At 41.5% G+C, this 22,095-nt stretch overlaps 1 protein-coding gene and 1 pseudogene across 1 annotated transcript in view; one reads left to right on the top strand and one right to left on the bottom strand.

The window, feature by feature from the left end:
• The window catches only part of LOC110262228 (exonuclease 1-like), a 56,292-nt gene extending 38,212 nt beyond the window's left edge, over window positions 1-18,080 (top strand). The window contains exons 3-5 of the mRNA XM_084981649.1: window positions 1,949-2,121; window positions 2,901-3,020; window positions 16,317-18,080. Of these exons, the coding sequence (XP_084837775.1) occupies window positions 1,949-2,121; window positions 2,901-3,020; window positions 16,317-16,335 (312 nt within the window). The 3' untranslated portion in view covers window positions 16,336-18,080. The remainder of the gene's footprint in view (window positions 1-1,948; window positions 2,122-2,900; window positions 3,021-16,316) is intronic.
• LOC146406938 (U4 spliceosomal RNA) lies at window positions 18,035-18,158 on the bottom strand (annotated as a pseudogene).
• Window positions 18,159-22,095: the final 3,937 nt, after the last annotated feature.

Genomic DNA, 22,095 nt, shown 5'->3' with positions numbered 1-22,095 from the left:
AACAAAACTCTGATGATAAAATGTAGTTATCTAAGAAAGGATAACTCAAAACCAAAGATTTTATAAAAGAAAGAGCTCTGGGAAAAAGACTGGTGGTGAGTATAGACTTTGGTGACAGACTACCTGGGCTTGAATCACATCTCTGCATAACATTGGACAGGTCATTTAAGCTCTCTATACCTAGGACTTCTCATTGTAAAATGAGGACAATTGTTGAAGTGATGTCTTAAGAGTTTCTAAGACTTCATTTGACACATGTATGAAATGCACTTAAAACAGTGCCTGGTATAGAAAAAAAAAAAAACTGTGAGCTATGTATGTGAAGCTACTATTTCATTTTATAAATAAAGCTGAACATCTATGAAGGCTGTTGCTACAAATCAGAATATTGGGTACCTCAGAATTGTTAGGAAGGCAGCATAGCAACCTTGAAGTGTTTATAGCCAAGAACATCCGAAATAATGCTTCAAGACTGGTCTAGTGAGGAGAGGCCTATTGCTACTGCCAAGGAGTGGAAATAGCAGCTTATGGCCCCACATCCCTGGCACTGGGCACTGGAGACTACCACTAGCAGTACTGCCCCTGTGCTCCTGAAACTTGATCTTGTTGCAGTGGTCACCAGAGATCATGCACCTGATGGGTCAGCCTGGATCACACATCCACACCCAAGATGCAAGGGAAACCAGGAAATGAGTATCAGCACTTTCAGATTTGTAGAAGCCACTGGGCTCTGTCTCCCACCCAGACTGTGAAGGACAATTTCCCAAACATAGTTTGGGATTCAGATGCTGGGAAACCTAAAAAAATGACATATCTTTGCTACGTAAAATAAGTCCATATAGCACATGAGTTCTATACACACAATGCCTGAGGGCAAACACTATTCAACTGTGGCCAAGTTAAACTACAGAAGCCTCCATTTCATCTTAGAGATAATAGTACTATTCTCATAGTGCTGTCCTGAGGATTAAATGACTTAACTCATTACATAAGTTAATTCTAGTGCCCAGTAAATGTTAGATTTATTAAAGAAATTCTTCATCTCCTATTTAAGCTTCCCCTCTTCTTCCTCTTCTCTTCCTTCTCTGCTTTTTCCTCCTCCTCTTCCTCTTCCTTCTTCCTCTCCATTCCTTCATAGCCCAGTATCAATAAATACCTTTCTTCACATTTATAATTCCCAGTGCACTTTCACCCAACAAAATTAAGTTACCTTATGCAAACAAAAATATATTCACCCCTTCTTTAAATTCTCAAAGTTGGAGTTCCTGTCATGGTGCAGAGGAAATGAATCCAACTAGAAACCATAAGGTTGTGGGTTCAATCCCTGGTCTCACTCAGTGAGTTAAGGATCTAGCGTTGCTGTGAACTGTGGTGTAGGTTGCAGATGCAGCTCAGATCCTGCGTGGCTGTAACCGTGGCTGCGATGTAAGCCAGCAGCTGTAGCTCCGATTCAACCCCTAGTCTGGGAACCTCCATATGCCACAGGTGCAGTCCTAAAAAAAAAGCAAATAAATAAATACATAAATAAATTCTCAAAGTCTAGTTACTACATCCAGCTTAAGTCCAGGATATCTAGGAGATGTCCATTTGTCTTTTGTTCTGCCATAGTCTTTATTTATCATCTGTAATATGTAGAATAAAAGTTAAAGTTAACTATCACCAGTATGCTGTCTCTATGTAACTGCGGAAAGAAAGGAAAAAGAAAGAAGAGGGGAAATTAAAGTACATAAGCACATACATGACACAGCAGAGAAGAAAACATGAGTTGATGAAATTGTTCTTATTTCTGCAATGTTGTATAAATACCAAAATTAGTATTTACGACTTCTTTTTCTTTTCTTTTTTTTCCAGTTTCCACGTTCTTTTTCTTTATTTTTCCAGACTTGGGGGGTAAATATATTTTGTTTTAAATGTTACTGCTTTCCCTTACTCTTTTCACATCCTGTAGTTAACTTGGCACTCTGGGGATCCAAGGATTACTGCAGTTTATCAAAGAAGCTTCTCAACCTGTCCAGTGAGGATATATAAAGGACATGTAGTAGCTATGGATACACACTGCTGGCTTCACACAGGAGCTGTTGCATGTGCTGAAAAACTAGCCAAAGGAGAGCCTACCGATAAGTAAGTTTGAACCTTGTATTAATTCTTTGCCAACTAAGAACAAGACTTATAATGAAGACTAATTCTTCAGTGGGATCATTCTCATTCAATGCCAGGTTTATCACGAAGGGAGAGTGTGTGCTTTAGGATATTGCCAAATCAGGAAACATTTCCTTCTGAGATACAGGTCTGGTTTGCATTCTCATAAGCCAGAGTATTAGGACACCAGTGGACAAAGACCAAAGACTCTCCTTTATTCTTTATCTAAGATTAACCTTGTCACAATCATCTAAAAATCCATGGTGATTTCAGACTCCCACTTTCTTGGGTACAGTCAATGCACTGCTAAACCCTGTTAACAAAACAAGGCATTTGCTTCTAAGGGACAAGGTGAATTCTGATTCTCTTTTACTTCACTTGGGGCTAAAAAACGTGGCCTTGTTGACATCCAGTCCTGATTCTGTGACCTTATGTGATACAAGGCAAATATTCTGTTTATATTTTAAATAGGAACAATAGAAAAACAAGCAAGCATAGCATAGTTTGGGGGCAGAGATTTACCACAGAGATTTGGACACTTGTGTATTTTCTTTTTTGCATATATCATTTATCTCCTAGTGGAAAGGTCCACAGATCTTAGTATGATTGACTTAAGTACAATGGACAATAATAATCCTTTTTGGTTTTTGGAGAGGGGGGTAGGGTGGAGGATCAGGGATGGAGAGCAGAGGAGAAGTCATTATTGAAAGGTGAATGTATGTTTTTCTTTATTCCTTAAATGTTTTTCTTTATTTTTATAGGTATGTAGGATTTTGTAGGAAATTTGTAAACATATTACTGTCTCATGGGATCAAGCCTATCCTGGTATTTGGTGAATGTACTGTACCTTCTAAAAAGGAAGTGGAGAAGTCTAGAAGAGAGTAAGTTGATTCTCTAACTTAATTACTTTAAGGTCTAACATTGTGCTCTGTATGATAGCAATTTCTTGTGATTTTTGTTTGTGGCACGAACAGAGTACCCTAACATTCCATGTATGCTAGAAAGGAATGTGTGTTCTTCAGTTACTGAGTGGAAGCTTTCCTGTCTGTCCAGGAAATCAAGCTTATTGATCATAGTGCTCAAATCTTCCATAGCCTTGTTGGGGATAAGGATTTTTTGGTGGGGTTTTTTGCTTGTTTGTTTATATGTCTACTTAATACAGCAGTTACTGAGAAAAGTATGTTCAAATTTCACTGTGATAGTGGAATTGTTTATGACTTATTTTTCCACCACCTATACCCTGTCCCCTTGGTTTTCGAGTATCTCAGCTGGTTGGGATTTTTTACCTGATGAAGTGAACCAAACCTTAATTTTTGTGGGAGCTCAGCCTCTTGTGGCCCAGTTGCTATCGAGTTATGTGGTTTTCCACTTACTTCTACCATTGGCAGTGGAGGAGGCAGTCCACTGGTTCCCTTGAGTTCCATCCATAATCCTTTTTCCCCTCACTGTGCATCATGTTGCCACGATGGGAACTCCTACTGTGCATTTTTCTTAATGAGACTAAGTGCTTAGGGCCCTTCCAGAGGGGCATTTATTTAATTTTCTCATTCACTAACAGAAAGGTTTTACATTCACTTTTCTGTTACCACCTGCTGGGGTAATTTCATAAGCTCTTACCAGGAATAAGACACCAGTATTGCCAGGAAATATTATAGGATATTAAATTGTAGTTTAACAGTGCAGGTGTGTATTACTTCTAAACTCAATATCAAACACGTTAATTGATAAGATACATTAATTTTACTGGAGATGGAGAGCAGGTGGGAAAAGGAGGTTAGAGAGTGAAAAGTGACTGATTAACAAAAAATTTTCTTTTTGTTGAACAATTCTTTTACATTATGAACTCCTCAAATGCATTTAAAACACAATTCAGTTTGCCACAACTTGACTTACATGCAGATTTTTTTTCTAGGAGTACATTTCTGACAAAAACACATTAATCTCTGTTTTCCTAAAACTACAATATTTTCAACTATGTGCTCCAAATGACAAATGGGGTGGAGGAGGCACCTTTGATCATTCCACTCAGTGACCTACTTGCAAAATTTTCATTGCTCATCTTCAAAGTTCCGTGCTTTGTCATGCCCAGGGGAGGAATGCTTCAACTAGCAGAGGCAATTATGGTTCTAATGGATTGGAATTTGAGGTTTCCACATGTCATTGGCTGAACAGACATAAAAAGAAGGGTTTACAATGTTGATGGGCTGATTGTGCTTGGCTCCTAAGGGGAAATGAAATTGCTGCCTGTGGAAAATGCAGAGATGATCCAGCTAGAATCCTTTGAAAGAAAGACTTGCAGCTCAGCTACGGGCAATTCGGTCAGTAGCCAGCTTCCAGATATCAGGTCCTTAGCCACCTTGTACATACCACACTCTTCCTAGGATAGCCAGTGACTGAGTGGCATGGGACACAGCAGGAACTGGCAATGCTTCCTCCAGAGATCCCCACCAGGCTGGCTGAGACTTTCCCAGCCTTGCACTGCTGTTCTATACCACTGCTTAATTCTGCTTCTGCTCCCTTAAAGTCATTGGGGTTGATCCCTAACAAACATCTTACACCCCAAACTCTGTCTTACTATCTGCTTTCGGAGACCCCAACTGGCAACATGATGCACAGTGAGGGGAAAAAGGATTATGGATGGAACTCAAGGGAACCAGTGGACTGCCTCCTCCACTGCCAATGGTAGAAGTAAGTGGAAAACCACATAACTCGATAGCAACTGGGCCACAAGAGGCTGAGCTCCCACAAAAATTAAGGTTTGGTTCACTTCATCAGGTAAAAAATCCCAACCAGCTGAGATACTCGAAAACCAAGGGGACATGGTATAGGTCATGTTGCCAGTTAGGGTCTCTGAAAGCAGATAGTAAGACAGAGCTTGGGGTATAAGATGTTTGTCAGGGATCAACACCTGTGACATTAAGGAAGCAGAAGCAGAATCGAGCAGCGGAATAGTACAGCAGTGCAAGGCTGGCAAAGTCTCAGCCAGCCTGGTGGGGATCTCTGGAGGAAGCATTGCCAGTCTCGCTGTGTCCCATGCCACTCAGTCACTGGCTATTCTAGGAAAAATGGCTTAGCAGAAACGAATCTGACTAGTATCCATGAGGACACAGGTTTGATCCCTGGCCTCTCTCAGTGGGTTAAGGATCCTGCATTGCCCTGAGCTGTGGTGTAGGTCAGACAGGGCTCAGATCTAGTGTGGCTGTGGCTGCGCCTACAGTTCCTATTCCACCCCTAGCCTGGGAACCTCCATATGCCATGGGTGCAGCCCTAAAAAGCACCCCCACCAAAAAAAAAAAAAAACCTCTTCCAGCTTGCCCTCTGGGAAGATAAGAATGTAGCCTTGTTTCACCCCTACCACATGCACTGCCTCTCCCATTCTGCCTTTCCCCTGAGAGACCCATATCATAATTCTGGCTAAATCAGCTTCAATATTTACATTATAGTTGCAATGCAAATACTACCCATAGCTGAGCAATTTGGCCTATTAGGATAATTTTTCCTTTCTTTCCTTATCATCTTTTTCATTTTCTGAGCTTTCAGCCACAAACATTTTGTTTATGTCTCTAAGTCTCCACTCCAAATTTTTTGAGATATCAAGTTTTACATTGATTTAAATTTTGTTTTTTCCTTTTTTATGGCCACGCCTGCAGCATATGGAAGTTCTTGGGCCAGGAGTCTAAGCCATAGACAGGGCAAGAGCTGATCCAAGACACATCTGCGACCTACGCTGCAGCTCATGACAATGCAGGATCCTTAACCCACTGATGGAAGCCAGGGATCAAACCCATATCCTCACAGAGACAACATTGAGTTCTTAATCCGATGAGCTACACAGGAAACTCCCGATTTCATCTTCTTCATCCGTCCTAGAGTCTTATGACCGCTCCAAATCCATACTGGTTGCCCTTCATGCTGATGTTTGTCAGCCTGAATTGCAGCCATAGGTTGAACTTTCCTTTACTCTCAGGCTGAGAAAGGATTGTCTTTTCTCCCTCCTGTTTCCTTCTCTCTTAATTTACTCCCTTGTGTTGGGAGACATTCCTCCTGATACCTTGAGAAAAGGGTGTTTGAGAATTAAAATGTTTGGAGATGGGATTGTGCAGGGAAACACAGATTACAAAGAAGCATAAAGACATTTTGGGGTGAGATGTATGTATCCATTATCTTGATTATAGGATGGTTCATTGTTGTATACATATGACAAAACTCATCACATTGTGTGCTGTATATTGTATGTCAGTTATAGCTCAAGTAAGCTGCAAGAAAATAAGAAAAAAATATTAGCATATAATATTCAAAAGTATTAACATATATTGTTAGCAAGTCTGTGGGGGGGAATATAGTACTACTGGGAATGCAGATGGTACAACCTCTATAGAGAGGATTTGACAGCATCTAGCCAAATTACAAATGTACTTAACCTTTGGCCCAGTAATTTCACTTCTAAGAATCTGTACCAAACATACATTGGCAGAAATACAAAATGATGTCTGTTCATAGCTCTTTGTTGAAAACTATTTGTAATAGCAAAAGACTGGAATCAATCTAAATGTCTACCTGCAGAATACTGATAAATGGTGGCACAGCTACATAGTGAAGCACAATTTTCAGTTGAGAAAAAAAATGAAGGTGTTGATGCACTACTGTTGACTGACCTTCAGGATATATTGCTAAGTGAAGATAACAAGTTTCTAAACATTGAGGATATTGTTACTTTTTGTGCTTAGAAATGCTCTATATCTTGATCTGGGTGGTAGCTACATGGGGTGTATAAATATGTAAAACTCATTGTGCTGTACATTTAGGATGATTTTACATTACCATACGTGTGATAAATCTTGATTTAAATTTAAAACATTAGATGGAAGCAAACTGAGTCAAGAGTAGAAGAAGAGGAAATAGAAATATGAGACTTTGGGAGGAAGTGCTCACTAGCTAGAAGAGAATGTGATGTCAAGGGAGAATTTTCCTCTCCCTCTGTTTTATTCCTTCCTTCCTTTCTTCTTTCTTTCCTTTTCATAATGGGAGAGGCACATATGTAAAAACAATTGAAAAGTAAAATTGACTCTAAGAAAAAGAAATTATAATCAATAGTGTCATGTCCTGGGAAAGTTGAGAGGGTATAGAAATCAAAGTACCAGTAGAGGAATTGTTCTTAGACAGAGGAGACATTTCTGCTATCCACACAGGGGAAAAGGAGTCTGGAATGGGGGCAGCTATAGTAGGACTGGGAAACCAGGCACAACTGTACTAGGTAAAGAAGCTCGGTGGGTAGGGTATGAGTAGGGTAGGGAGAGGTAGTTGTAGAATCCAGTAAGTAAAAAGGGATTGATATAGTGTGATAGGGCGTGGGAGAGTGAGAGAGCAGGATGTAAACTGCACAGGAAACAGAGTAGGATTGCCAGGTAGCAAGGGCCCATTTGAAGTTAATTATCATATGGCTTTCTCCAGCAGGGCTTGGTGAAAGCAGAAAGTTGGATTCATCCACAGCTGGGTTTTGCCAGATTGGTACAAATAAGAGATAAGGGGGCTTATATAATTGGCCAAGCATGTTACTAAAATGATGACTCATTCAGTCTAAGGTGGATGAACAGGGAAGCAGAGAAAGCAGAGGGCTGGTTAATTAGAAGCCAACAGAAGGCTTGAAGGATTGGCTTTCCAGTGAGATGGAAAAGCAGTTGTGATGGGACTGGTTGAAAGGTGTAAGTCAGCATTTCCCAGAGTGTGTTCTGAAGAATATAACCAGATAAATGGCTTATGTACCAATAATGCATCATGAAGATTAGGAAACACTTTGCATTACAGAAACCTGCTTAGTGTATTTAACCAAGCACTCCTTGAACCCTTGAATCACTAAATCTTTTTATTTTTATTTTTTATTTTGTTTATTTGTTGTCTTTTTAAGGCCACGTCTGTGGCATATGAAGGCTCCCAGGCTAGGGGTCGAATCAGAGCTGTAGCCACTGGCCCACATCACAGCCCCAGCAACACCAAATCCAAACCATGTCTTCAACCTACACCACAGCTCACAGCAATGCTGGATCCTTAGCCCACTGAGCAAGGCCAGGGATGGAACCTGTGTCCTCAGTCCTCATGTATACTAGTTGGGTTCATTTCTGCTGAGTCGCAATGGGAACTCCTCACTAAATCTTTTTAAATGTAACATCTATTAACATTTTCTAAACTAGTGTTCTTCCATACATCCTTTAGAAACTGCTTTGTATGTCACATGCTGAAACTCTTACATTAATGGGATGAAGTGAATAATTATCACAGCATGTAATCATTGTTTTGATATCCGTTTTAATATATTTCAATGTGAAAAGATTCTTTTCTTTTCTTTCTTTTTTTTTTTTTTTTTTTTTTTTTTGGTCTTTTTAGCTATTTCTTGGGCAGCTCCCACAGCATATGGAGGTTCCCAGGCTTGGGGTTGAATTGGAGCTGTAGCCGCAGGCCTACGCCAGAGCCACAGCAACGCGGGATCCGAGCCGCGTCTGCAACCTACACCACAGCTCACGGCAACGCCGGATCATTAACCTACTGAGCAAGGGCAGGGACCGAACCCGCAACCTCATGGTTCCTAGTCGGATTCGTTAACCACTGCGCCACGACGGGAACTCCTGAAAAGATTATTTTCTATTAAAAGTATGTATAAGTGTAAAACATATTTTCAAAATGTTAAAGCGGTGGTGGGGAGTTCCCTGGTAGTCTAGTAGTGAGGCGTTGGCACTTTCACACTGTGGTCTATGTTCAGTCGCTGATCTGGGAACTGAGTTCCCACATCAAGCCCCTGCACACAGCCTCCCCCCACACCATCACCAAAAGAAGGTTAAAGAGGGCATGATTCATGAGGTTAATATTGTTAGGTTTACCTTATTCCACTATGAAGCTACATTAAAGACAACACTATTCTGTTGGATAATTAGAGTCCAAATTTAATCACTAAGATTATTATTTTATTCTACATTAATACTATAATGTATTTTGACTATTAAGAAGCCTTCTGTTAAAACTAATTATATCCCAGCTGAAGAAAAGACATTGAATAATAAGAATCCTGATGTTAATCACATCAAATGTGTATTTTTATTCTTTAAACCTCAAAATAAGATTTCTACTATATATAGTAAGAAGAATAAAATATAGCCATTAAAATCTGATAATAAACAGAAAGTTCTTTATTTTCCTTCACTACATTTATTTAAGAACAATAAAATGTAAGTGTCAGATATAAATAGAATTACTGTGTTTGCTTCCCAGCCTTAGGGAGGATCATACTTGCCTACCTCCCTGTCATTAGGTTGGCCAATGAAATGTGAGTAAAAGCGACATGAGTTACTTACAAGCAGATGATTTTAGAGTCAGTACAGGGTTCACTATGACCTGTTTCCTTCTGCCACAAGACCAGCAATGGTCCAGATGGAGGCTGCTCTGGTAGCCTGACTCCCTGGACAAAGGTGACACAGAGCAGACATTCAGCAGATCCTGAAAGGATGGGAGGCATGAGCAAGAAATACTGAGATTTGGGGGTCAGTTTATACTGACTGACACAGAAATCTCATTTTCTACACTCTACTCATTTCCCCAAACTGGCAACTGTTAATGAATAGAAATAGAAGTAATCACCAAAAGCATAAAACTTGCTCCACAGCATATCTAGAATATTGGTGGCAAATTGGTTTAGTCTTTCTCGTCCACTCCCATGGACTCATAATGACAGCTGAATCAACACTGTAGAGAAGGATTCTGAGACATGTCCTTGCTTAGCAGAAAAGAGGGCCATATTTACAGTATACCTTCCAGGAGAAGGAGGGGTAATGAACTGCCCATCCCTGGCCTAAGATGAACAACCTATGCTTACTATCATTTCTGCTTTCTTTTCCCCTCCTTTTGTGCTGGAGGCATTATTATTTTTTTAATGTACCCAGCTCACTGAAATACTTAGAACAATAAGTAATTTCATTTTCTTTACTGATGGGGGGAGAAAAAATGTTTCTGTCGGAGCTGATCACAGAATTTCTCCTCAGGCAGAGAACTTGGTTAGAAACATCTTTTTTTTTTTTTTCTTTTTTGTCTTTTGTTGTTGTTGTTGTTGCTATCTCTTGGGCCGCTTCCGCGGCATATGGAGGTTTCCAGGCTAGGGGTTGAATCGGAGCTGTAGCCACCCGCCTACGCCAGAGCCACAGCAACGTGGGATCCGAGCCGCGTCTGCAACCTACACCACAGCTCACGGCAACGCCGGATCGTTAACCCACTGAGCAAGGGCAGGGACCGAACCCGCAACCTCATGGTTCCTAGTCGGATTCGTTAACCACTGCGCCACGACGGGAACTCCTAGAAACATCTTAAATGCACTTTTTAGTTATTAGGATGGCCTTCTAGGCCGCATCTGGATGATTTGTAGAGAAAGGAAAACAGTTAAACTGTTTTACATCAGAAGTGTACAGTAATTGTTAGAGTTGTTGAGTGAACCACAATGAAGCAAAGAGAAGTCCAAGAAGAGGGTCCAGAATGGGTCCAGCAACCTGGTAGGGAGCCGAGGGGAAGAGAGGACCACAGGAAGTTCTCCAGAGGATGGAATGGTGGAGGGACTTTTCCAAACTGAGATGGTTAAATATTCAGTTGCAAGTGTTTTGCCTTTCTTCTCTGTGATGTAAGATTCCTAACCCTAACACACACACACTCATGCATGCATGCACTGCATTTCCCAAAACATCAATAAAGTCTGTGGCACCCACAGTGGTGCTCTGGGTACTGACGGTTTGTAAGGGTTTTGGTAAGTACACACTATATGTAAAGGGAACAGGGCAAACGGGAGGCAGAATGCAAGAAAGCAGTGGAAACAGAGAAGGTAGGTCCTTCTGTTTGTGCTGGAGGAAGACTTTTCAGAGCTACTGGGAAAGCATCTGGGCTACTTCCTGCATAAGGGATGAAGACTGGAGATAATTTTTCCTAAATCATAAAGGACCAGATGAGGTCAGCAAGCTGGGGAAGTTTGAAACAGCTAGCTGCTGACATCTGGCTCACACGACTAATGATGTCAATGGATGTCTCTGGTTCACTGTCAGCAAGTCATGTAAGTCATGAGCAATTGAAGGAAACTGGCTCACTGCACCATCCCTGGAAAAAAAAAGAAAAAGAAAAAGCAGCCCCCGCAACAATCCAGGCTGCTCTGACCTTGGCCTAATACTCATGATTCCCTGTGCGGTGATAATGAGTTCTCTGCCTTGTGGCTTTTAGAGGTAAGGAAAGAGATGAGCTTGGTCTAATGCCTGCTGACTCATAAGCCATAGGGGCCCTGGCCTGTCTCTGATGTGCTGTGTGCACTTGAATCGGGAATGATTTCCATTTTCTCTCCAGCAAAGAGAGGTTGCCAACTAAGTGTGCAGAATGAGACATAGGAACCCTGCCTCTGCCACCAGGGAGGGAGGTGTAAAGAAGGAAGAAACAGGTACCTTCTCTCCTAGCCCTCCTCTTTTAGCTCCTCTACAAGCAGCTGCTATGAGAAAGCACTTTAGAATTGTTGCTGATTCCTATCGGGTAGGAATTATGCCAAGCCTAGCCAGGCTTAATGAAAGGCTGCTTATCCTACGTTAGGCATTAACTGGGTGCAAAAGTGAATCAGCACCCTTCCTCTCCTTAAGCAGTGTGCAGTCCAGAGGGAGTGTAAATGATGAAATAAATATAGGGCAAGGTTAAATGGAATAAAGGCCAAATGGAGCTAAAGTGACATGGTACAGGCATTCAGAAGGAAAATCGTGTCTTAGTTGTGTCTTGGAAGATCAAGAACAGCTCCATACAAAAGGCAGCATTTGAAAACTAGGGAAAATTTCCAGGGGGCAGAGAATCTGGAAATGGTGTTTCCAGCTGGGAGAACTATAAGAGCAACGCTAACAATTTTTCAGAAGCTGGAAGTAGTTTGGAAAGTGAAGATGGAGAGGTTTGATTTTTTTGCTTTTGTTTTTGCTTAAAAAAAATTTCGAACTTAGAAATTTGCACTTTATTCTATACACAGTGGGGTAACAATGAGATTTTGTAAGATAGTCTGTGTTCCAAAAATGTAGGTGTGGAGTTCCCATCGTGGTGCAGTGGTTAACGAATCCGACTAGGAACCATGAGGTTGTGGGTTCGGTCCCTGGCCTTGCTCAGTGAGTTAACGATCCCGAGTTGCCGGGAGCTGTGGTGTAGGCTGCAGACGCAGCTCGGATCCTGAGTTGCTGTGGCTCTGGTGTAGGCCAGCAGCTACAGCTCCGATTGGACCCCTAGCCTGGGAATCTCTATATGCTGCGGGAGCGGCCCAAGAAATACCAAAAAGACAAAAAAAAAAAAAAAAAAATGTAGTTGCAACTTACAGATTCAATCAGTAATTAATGCCCTTGTTGTATGCCCTGCATTTGGCCAGGCCCATGGCACCAAAAGGAAGACCACGCTCCTTACTCTAAGAGGCTACAATCAATTAAAGAGATAGTGCACAGACCCAGAATCAGAAAGAGAGCTGGGGAGGAGTGTCATAGAAGCAAACTTGTTGCAGGAAACCAGAAAAGGAAAGCTAATCAGGAGGTGCTTAATGGAGGAAGGAAGCTGGGACTGAGCCAAGAAGGAATTTTAGGATCGGAATTGCAGAAAGGAGGGAAAAACACATTCTGGGACTGAGCAGGAGGAAGATAGGACAAAACAACATGCACAAGACTGTTAGGGTTGTGGACTTGGGGATATTGGCCTGGGTTTGGAAACTGCAAATAGAATTTCCCAGTTCACAAGTTTTGCAGTCACTACCAACATGACACTGTGTCAAAGCCATTTCCTTTTCCCAGACCACTATAGAGATGCAGGCTACATAAGAGGACCCATTTTATTCCCTCTTTCCCAGTATGACCAAACTGCACTCTGATGCTGAAATACGCTTTTGTTCTTTTGGGAAATAGCACAAGTTCATCAGCCTAGAAAGTCTTCAAACATTCTTGGAGCAGAGGTCCAGGAAGTACAAGGTCAGTGCCTAGGCTCTAGGAGGGACCATAGGAGAAACGATCATACAAAATCATGACATGAAGTAAAAAAACCAGCAGGCACAGGAAAGTTCTGCACATATGCCCCAAACTGAATTCTACTGCTTTAGTGGCACTGACTGAAAATAATCTCTTATGTAGGAGGTGGTTTGGTCTCTGGGAAAGGCCCAAGGTTGAATCCTGGCAGCACCACTCACTCTATGACCTAATTGCTTTAAGCTTCAATTTCCTCATCTGTAAAATGAGGATAATAGCATCTGCCTCAGAGTTCTGACACAAAGATGAAATGAGATAACATGTGCAAAGCACCTTGCATGATAACTGACATTGAGTCAGCCCTCAGGAAACTCTGACTCCCCTTCTTTTCCTCCCATTGGTCTCATAATCTAAAGCCAGATCAAGAGGGTCAGTGCTATTTGGGGACTCCAACCAAAGGAATAAGATGCCAATGAAGCTTGAAGACTCAGACCACATTAAAGGTCCCCAGGGCATAGCCAATGTCCAAATCTTCTGGATGGCTCTGAGATTTGCATCTGTTCCAGATGTCATAGCTTGATCAATGCTGCTGCTCCATCACACTTTAGCATCAAATGTTAAGACAAGGGCTATTCTAGAATGCTGGAGTGAGGGCAGCACAACAGCCCTGAAACCCTGCCCCCTCCTCCCAGCTCAGGTGTGTGGGAGCCAAGAAGAAGTAACTAAGGGCACCAAAACAACTTCCAAAGGTTCTGCTCACATAGGAGGAGCAGAGGCAGAGAAAGCCAAAAAGATAATTCCAAGATTCAGAAAAAGTCCCCAACCTTGAGCACAGCCTGATTGCGAGGAAGCCTGAACAACTTAATAATCCAATTTGACAGGCAGCCAAAAGACTTGGGGTAGCTCATTTACCTTGTGGGTATGATGCAGCCCAGAAGACAAAAGTGCATAAAGAACAGCAGGTAAAATATGAATCAAGCTACTTAGCAAGTCAGACTGAGATCTCTTAATTGCCAAGTCTCTCGGATTCCTACAAGACACTTTTCCTCCATCTCTTCTCTTCATCCCCACTGCCCTTGCCCCAATTCAGGACCCTATCACCTTCTGCCAGCTCAGGGACACTTTAATTTTCTAAATATACAACTCTCATCAAGTTCCTCATTGCTCAGCAAACAAAATCTACATTTCCTAACCTGACATTCAAATCCCTCCATCAGAGGATATGACCTCCATCTTAAACAGCCTGTTCCCTCTTAGGATCCTTATGCTTCAGCCAAACCAAAATAGACACACACTCAAACCTCTGTATTTTTCCTTCAGTGTCTTTGCTTGAGCTGTTGTTTCCCAGCGATTCTCACATACTCTTTGTGTTTGTTTCCCAGAGCTCTCACAACAAATTGTCACAAACTGGGTAACTCAAAACAAGAGAAATGTATTCTCTTGCAGTCCTGGAAGCCACGAGTCCAAAATCAAGGTACTGGCAGGGTTGGTTCTTTCAGGAGGCTCTGAGGCATGATCTGTTCCATGCCTCTTTCCTGGCATCTGCGGCTGCCAGCACCCTGGCTTCCAGCTGCCAGTTTCTGCCTTCATCTTCCCATGGCATTCATCTTCCTCCATGTCTGCATCTGCAATCTCCCTCCACCTTTCTCTTATAAGGTCACTTGTTAAAGGATTTAGGACCCAACCTTAGTCCAGTATGATCTCATCTCAAGTTCTCAACTTAATTACAGCTCAGTAACTCATTTTCCAAATAAGGTCACATTCACAGGTTTTGGGAGAACAAGATTCTTGAAGGCACAGTTCAACCCCCTATGCCCTTCAAGACTTTGCTCTAGAATACTACTCAGCCATAAAAAAAGAACAAAATCATGCCATTTGCAGCAACATGGATGGAACTAGAGAGTCTCATACTGAGTGAAGTAAGTCAGAAAGAGAAAGACAAATACCATATGATATCACTTATATGTGAAATCTAAAATATGGCACAAATGAACCTATCCACAAAAACAGAAACAGACTCACAGATGTAGAGAACCACTTGTGGTTGCCAAGGGAAAGGGGGAGGGAGTGGGATGGCCTGGGAGTTTGGGGTTAGTGGATGCAAACTATTACATTTAGAATGGATGAGCAATGAGGTCCTGCTGTATAGCACAAGGAACTGTATCCAATTACTTGTGAAACGATAGAAGACAATATGAGAACAAGAATGTATATATATATATATATATATGTATAGCTGAGCCACTTTGTTTTACAGCAGAAATTGACAGAACAGTGTAAATCAACTATAATAAAAAATTATTTTAAAAGACTTTGCTATATGGCAGCCTCCTCTGTGATGTATGCCCTGATGCCAATCCACAGGAAATAATCTTTTCCTCCTATAAACTTCCAGGACATTGAACTAAATTCTACATGGTGTTACTGCGTGTTTGTATGCAGGACTTAACTTTTTGTGAGTTTCCTGAGTCCCACAGGCCTCAGTTTCCTCATCTTTAAAACTGAAATGAGGATTTCCCGTCGTGGCGCAGTGGTGAACGAATCTGACTAGGAACCATGAGGTTGCAGGTTCGGTCCCTGCCCCTGCTCAGTGGGTTAACGATCCGGCGTTGCCGTGAGCTGTGGTGTAGGTTGCAGACGCGGCTCGGATCCTGCGTTGCTGTTGCTGTGGCTCTGGTGTAGGCCGGTGGCTACGGCTCCGATTCAACCCCTAGCCTGGGAACCTCCATATGCCACGGGAGCAGCCCAAGAAATAGCAAAAAGACAAAAAAATAAATAAATAAGTAAATAAAACTGAAATGATAGGAATTTCCATCATGGCTCAGCAGAAACGAATCTGACTAGTATCCATGAGGATGCAGTTTCGATCCCTGGCCTCCCTCAGTGAGTTGCTGAAGGATCCAGTGTTGCTGTGAGCTGTGGTGTAAGCAGCAAATGCGACTCAGATCCCGAGTTGGTGTGACTGTGGTGTAGGCCAGCAGCTACAGCTCTGATTTGACCGCTAGCCTGAGAACTTCCATATGCTGTGGGTGCAGCCCTAAAAAAAAAAAAAAGGTAAAACCCTGAGATGATAAGATACATCTACTTATAGCATTGCTTTGGTACAAAGACATTTTAAGGAACTTAAAGCAGTGCTGGACATAGTAAGTCATCAGTTAGTGCTATTATTATCATTATCATTGTTGTGATTTTCAGCTTCCCTACTATATTCTAAGTTCTTTAAAGATCTCTTTATCCTCCACGGCATCTGAAGTGTCTTGCACAGAGTAACGGATGAGTGACCATATTGGGAGACGATGACGGATACGTTGTCTTGAAATAAAAATGTCAACACAGAGACGTGTTTGGAAACGTTATGAAGAGGATGAGTGCTCTATCCAGCACTTCATCAGCAGCAAAGTGCCCGGTCTTCCCTAAAGGTGGAGAGTCTCTTCTTGGTCACTCCTAGGACAATTCTGCCAAGAGTTACTCCCTTTGACCTACGAGAAGTACAGTTTGCAAATGTGCCACTCAGTGGCTCTTCTGAGTAAGCACAGCATATCAAAAGGAGAATTCATTTTCATAAAATACATCATCTGCAGATTTGTCATCATGATAATTATATTTTATTATTCTGATTGTACTTCGCAGCCCTGATGTGACTGAAATAGAAAGGAAAAAAGGAGGTGGGGGGGAACCTAACTCCTGGTTTCAGGGAAGAGTGACTCAGTGACTCTAGGAAGCCTTCTCTCAGGAACTGGGTAGGTGTGCTGACTCACCTTGGCCCTGGGCCTCCTCCCAAAAGTTGCTCCCCTCCAGGGCCTCTTGGTATTTTGGAAGCCTTCAGTTCACTGTGGTTCTCTCTACACTCCATATTCTCCTCCATGTGATTCCATGGATTATTTCTAAAAGGACAAGTTTTTGACAAATGGTTCTGTCTTTTAGAATATTCTAAAGTTTTCTTAAAGATGTTCACTATTAGGAGTGAGGGCTGGTAGTCGCTCCTACCTAGCTGCAGATAATATTCCTAGTAACACCACCAGCGCTGACTAGGCACTCAGTATGTGCCAGACACTGTGCTCAACCAGTTATCTCCTGTAATTCCTACTCCAGCTCTAGGAGAGAACTATGATTAGCTCCATTTCTCAGGAGAGAAACTGAAGGCTTCCAGATATTAAATAACTTGCCTAAAGTCACAATCCTTGTGTATGACTAAGCAAAGATTCCGACTATCTATATCCCAAGTTGAGGCTCTTCTCCACTGAACATCCCTATCTCCCAACATGCATCCATATATTTCTCTCTCCATAAATACAAAAAGGAGGTCCATTTGATACCAAAGTGGAGAATGAAAATAGCAATCTTCTTGCATTTCCCAAAATTAGAACTACTGAGGCAAACTCTTCACAGATGGGTAAACAGCTGCAATTTCACAAGTTTAACCAGATTTTGCATAAGAAACATAAACATGTTTCAAGTTTCCAGAGGATGTATATCACAATTAAATGTTTACATGTTCATTCTTGGGGAGGGAGATATGGTATTGGAGAGTCATTTCCAACTTGACTCTAATTATACAGCAGGCAAGTGCAGGCATGTGCAAAGATTTGTATTGCAGTGAGGTGTGTACAAAGTGCAGTTCAGTGAGAAAACAGAAGCTGAAATCCTTTTATGTATTTTTCCCAAGCAAATATTGTAAAACCTAATCTGCAGTGCATGGCAGGGGGCAGGTTGCTGTTATCTGGGATCAGACTTTCCTGGATGGGTTCAGTTTGGGAAATGGTAAAGCAACTCTCTTCTGCCCAGAATCTGTACTGACTGATTTGGTTCAATTTCCATGTAACAACTGCTAAAATTATGCTCGGAAATAACATTTCCTACTTATATGTTTTTTAAAAAAATAATGATTCTTTATTGTAGAAACTCTTTGATGGTATATGTCCATATAGAAATAAAATAATAGGGATTAATTTTTAAAAAGCCTGTGAAATTTTCAAATAGCAATAATTGCTCCTCAGGTAAACCTCATTGGCTACAATACTGCCACTGCACAAAGCTTAAGCTTGTGAAATTTTACCTTGTCTCTTTAATTTTACATGAAAGTTGAGCCATTTTCCTGGAAAATTAAAATCCAACATGTCTTCGCACATCCAGAGCACGGTACCACCTGAGAAAGAAAGCAGTGGCATTATTGGGGAGACACTGTGATGCCATTACCATTCAGGATTTTCAATGGATTGAGATTGTGAGCCAAGGCTATGGCAACGAAGAAAGTCATTTGCAACAGCTAGGACTCCATTAAGTTCTAACACAAGCTGCTTCCCAGATGCTGCTGTGTATGCTCCATATCCACTGAGAGGGGGAAGGATGAGTTATTGTAGGCTGTTTTTATTTCAAATGATTACTGGAAGGATAAAAATTCATCAAATTTTGATCTAGATGAGACTTTCAAGCAAAGCTCAAATCCTTCATATCCTTGTGCATAAATTCCCTGTCAGGAGAACTGACAGCACAATGAAGAAATTCATCACAATGAATGCCCAGGACTCCTAAAAGAAAGAGAAGACTAAGTCCAGCAAAATTGCCACCGCATTAAAAAAATGTTCTCCTATCTTAGCCTCAAGAAACCTAATCACATTAATGCAAACACTTGCTTCTCAGCTTATTCCTAGACAACACAGTTGCCCCTCACATAGAGTGCATATCAAGATAATATGAACCCAGATTACCCTACAAGCATTTTCAGTGAGGTTAACCACTGAAAAAACTGAATCTCCTTGTACAAATATGTACAAATATATTTGCATTGATCTGTACAGTGACTAATCCTATTTAGTTCTGGAAGTATCCCCTGGTCTTCTGACACAGAGCAGTATTCACTTTTTATTTTAACATCAAGGGGAGGCATGGAGCCCTTTGTACTTGGGCTCCAAAAGCTGTTTGCTCCCCAAAACAAAGAAATTCCCTTCGTGGAGATGAAAGAGCACCCCCTAGTGAAACAGAGTTTCCCAACAGTCCTTCAACAGTGAAGTTCCACCTCTGTTTTATGGCAGTGTGACTGCAGGTTAGAGGCTAAGGCCCAATGCCCAGGGCCCAGAAGCCTGTCAAGAGAAAATAAAATTGAGAGCTGAGAAAAAGCTTTTTAAGTTCCAAAACTGAAGCTAGTAAATTTGATTAAATGTCTATAAAATGTGACATATCAACTAGTCACAGCAATTCAACTATTAATGGTTACAAATTACATCTAATGTGAGATGTAATTTTTAATATTTTCTATGATGAGGGACAAAGCCTCTTAAAATAAGAGTTAAAAGCCTTTTTTTTCACAGAGTTGACCTCTCTCAAAGAGTCTTCATGATCACTGACATGGTCCATCTAAGTTTGGATGTTACTCTCTTAAAGACATTAACAAGAATACTTTATATTGTGGAGTCCCCAATAAAAGTTTACATATACTCCCATTCAAATATTTACAATAGTAAATTAAGAAATAATGAATTAAGATTTTTGGATAAGGTGGATTTTTTTGGTTTTTCTCCTTTTCTTCTTCTTTGCCAAAGTACAAAATATTACAAATTCTGAAGCAAAAACCAAAGAGAAAACCATCAGAATCAAAACAGATTAAGAAGCACAATTAAAAGTCCACAAATAACAAGTGCTGGAGGGGCTGTGGAGAAAAGGGAACCCTCCTGCACTGCTGGTGGGAATGTAAACTGGTACAGCCACTATGGAGAACAGTTTGGAGATACCTTAGAAATCTATACATAGAACTTCCATATGACCCCACAATCCCACTCTTGGGCATCTATCCGGACAAAACTCTACTTAAAAGAGACACATGCACCCGCATGTTCATTGCAGCACTATTCACAATAGCCAGGACATGGAAACAACCCAAATGTCCATCGACAGATGATTGGATTTGGAAGAGGTGGTATATATACACAATGGAATACTACTCAGCCATAAAAAAGAATGACATAATGCCATTTGCAGCAACATGGATGGAACTAGAGAATCTCATCCTGAGTGAAATGAGCCAGAAAGACAAAGACAAATACCATATGATATCACTTATAACTGGAGTCTAATATCCAGCACAAATGAACATCTCCTCAGAAAAGAAAATCATGGACTTGGAGAATAGACTTGTGGCTGCCTGATGGAAGGGGGAGGGAGTGGGAGGGATCGGGTGCTTGGGCTTATCAGACACAACTTAGAATAGATTTACAAGGAGATCCTGCTGAATAGCATTGAGAACTTTGTCTAGATACTCATGTTGCAACAGAAGAAAGGGTGGGGGAAAAAATGTAATTGTAATGTATACATGTAAGGATAACTTGATCCCCTTGCTATACAGTGGGAAAATAAAAAAAAAAAAAAGAAGCACAATTAAGATGAAAACAAACTACTAAATGTCACATGTAGGAGTTCCCGTCGTGGCACAGTGGTTAACGAATCCGACTAGGAACCATGAGGTTGCGGTTCGGCCCCTGCCCCTGCTCAGTGGGTTAACGATCCGGCGTTGCCGTGAGCTGTGGTGTAGGTTGCAGACTCAGCTCGGATCCCGCGTTGCTGTGGCTCTGGCGTAGGCCGGTGGCTACAGCTCCGATTGGACCCCTAGCCTGGGAATCTCCATATGCCGCGGGAGCGGCCCAAAGAAATAGCAAAAAGACAAAAAAAAAAAAAAAAAATGTCACATGTAGACTTCAATGACGGATGATACATAGCATGTGGCTTTAGAATCAGATATTATGAATAGGAGCTGGGTGACCTGGGACAAGTTACTAACCTCTCTGTGCCTCAGTATCCTCAACTATAAAATGAGAATAAAAGGATACTTATTCACAGGGCTGTTGTAGTATCTAAGTGAATTTGTATATATGAAATACTTAGACTAGTGCTTGGCCCATAGTAAGAGTTCAGTGAATGCCAGCAACCAATTATTATTCAAACCATACCGATCTCTGATTCTTAGAAATTGAAGAATTTAAGATTTTGAATAAATTAACTCTTACCAAAACTGGAAACATCTAGAAAAACAGTCACTCAAGTTTCATTTTGAAACTTTTCATTTGAAAATAATTTCAAATTTAGAATTGTTAACATTTTACTTGCCTTAGCTTTTTTTTTGGAATTCTTGGGTTGCCCTTGGGATATGGAGCTCCCAGGCCAGGGATCAGTTTGGAGCCACAGTGGTGACCTAAGCCATAGCTCCACCAACACAGGATCCCTAACCCACTGTGCAGGGTCAGGGATTGAACCCTCATCCCAGTGGCTCCCAAGGCACCGACTGTTCCTGTTGTGCCACAGCAGGAGTTCCTAATTTACCTTATCATTTGCTCTGCAGATCACCTCAAATCTGTGTCCCTACTTCTTATTCATATTTTTATGATGTATTCATTTTCTATTTCTGAGTAACAAATTACCACAATTTTGGTGGCTTAAAACAACACCGATTTATAAGATCACAGGTGTTCAGGTCAGAAGTCTAAGCACAGCATGGCTGGGTTCTCTGCTCCGAATTTACAAGGCTGAAATGAATGTAAGCTGACTCAGCAGCCAGGCTGAGCTCCTTTCAAGAACTCCTTTCTTTGTTGTGGCCAAATTCAGTTCCTTGCAGCTACAGGACTGAGGTTCCCATATCCTTGCTGGCTATCATGCAGGCCACTCTCAGCTCCGCAGGTCACCCACCTTCCTTGCAACATGACCCCGTCCATCTCCAAAGCAGCAGTGGACAATCTCTCTTATGGTAATTCTTCCTTAAGCTTTGGATCTTTCTCCCAAAGAGCCCAGTTCCTTTTAAGGGCTCTCCTGATTAGGAGATTAGGTCAGGCTCACCCAGGATAATCTGTCTCTCTTTCTTAAAGTTGACTGATTTGGGACCTTAATTAGATCTACAAAACCTGAAGCCATTTATCAGCCCTCGGCTGCACCTTCTCTCCTTCAGGAGGCAAAGGCAGCATTTGCAGTTACTGACAGAAATCTCCAGATT

Source organism: Sus scrofa, chromosome 1, assembly GCF_054392235.1.
Source record: "Sus scrofa isolate SSC_HxYL_T2T_F1_AM1 chromosome 1, Sscrofa_HxYL_maternal_Yorkshire_Landrace_v2.0, whole genome shotgun sequence".
NCBI lineage: Eukaryota > Metazoa > Chordata > Mammalia > Artiodactyla > Suidae > Sus > Sus scrofa.
The sequence above is the reverse complement of the archived record's forward strand: the minus strand, read 5'-3'. Positions and strand labels throughout refer to the sequence as shown.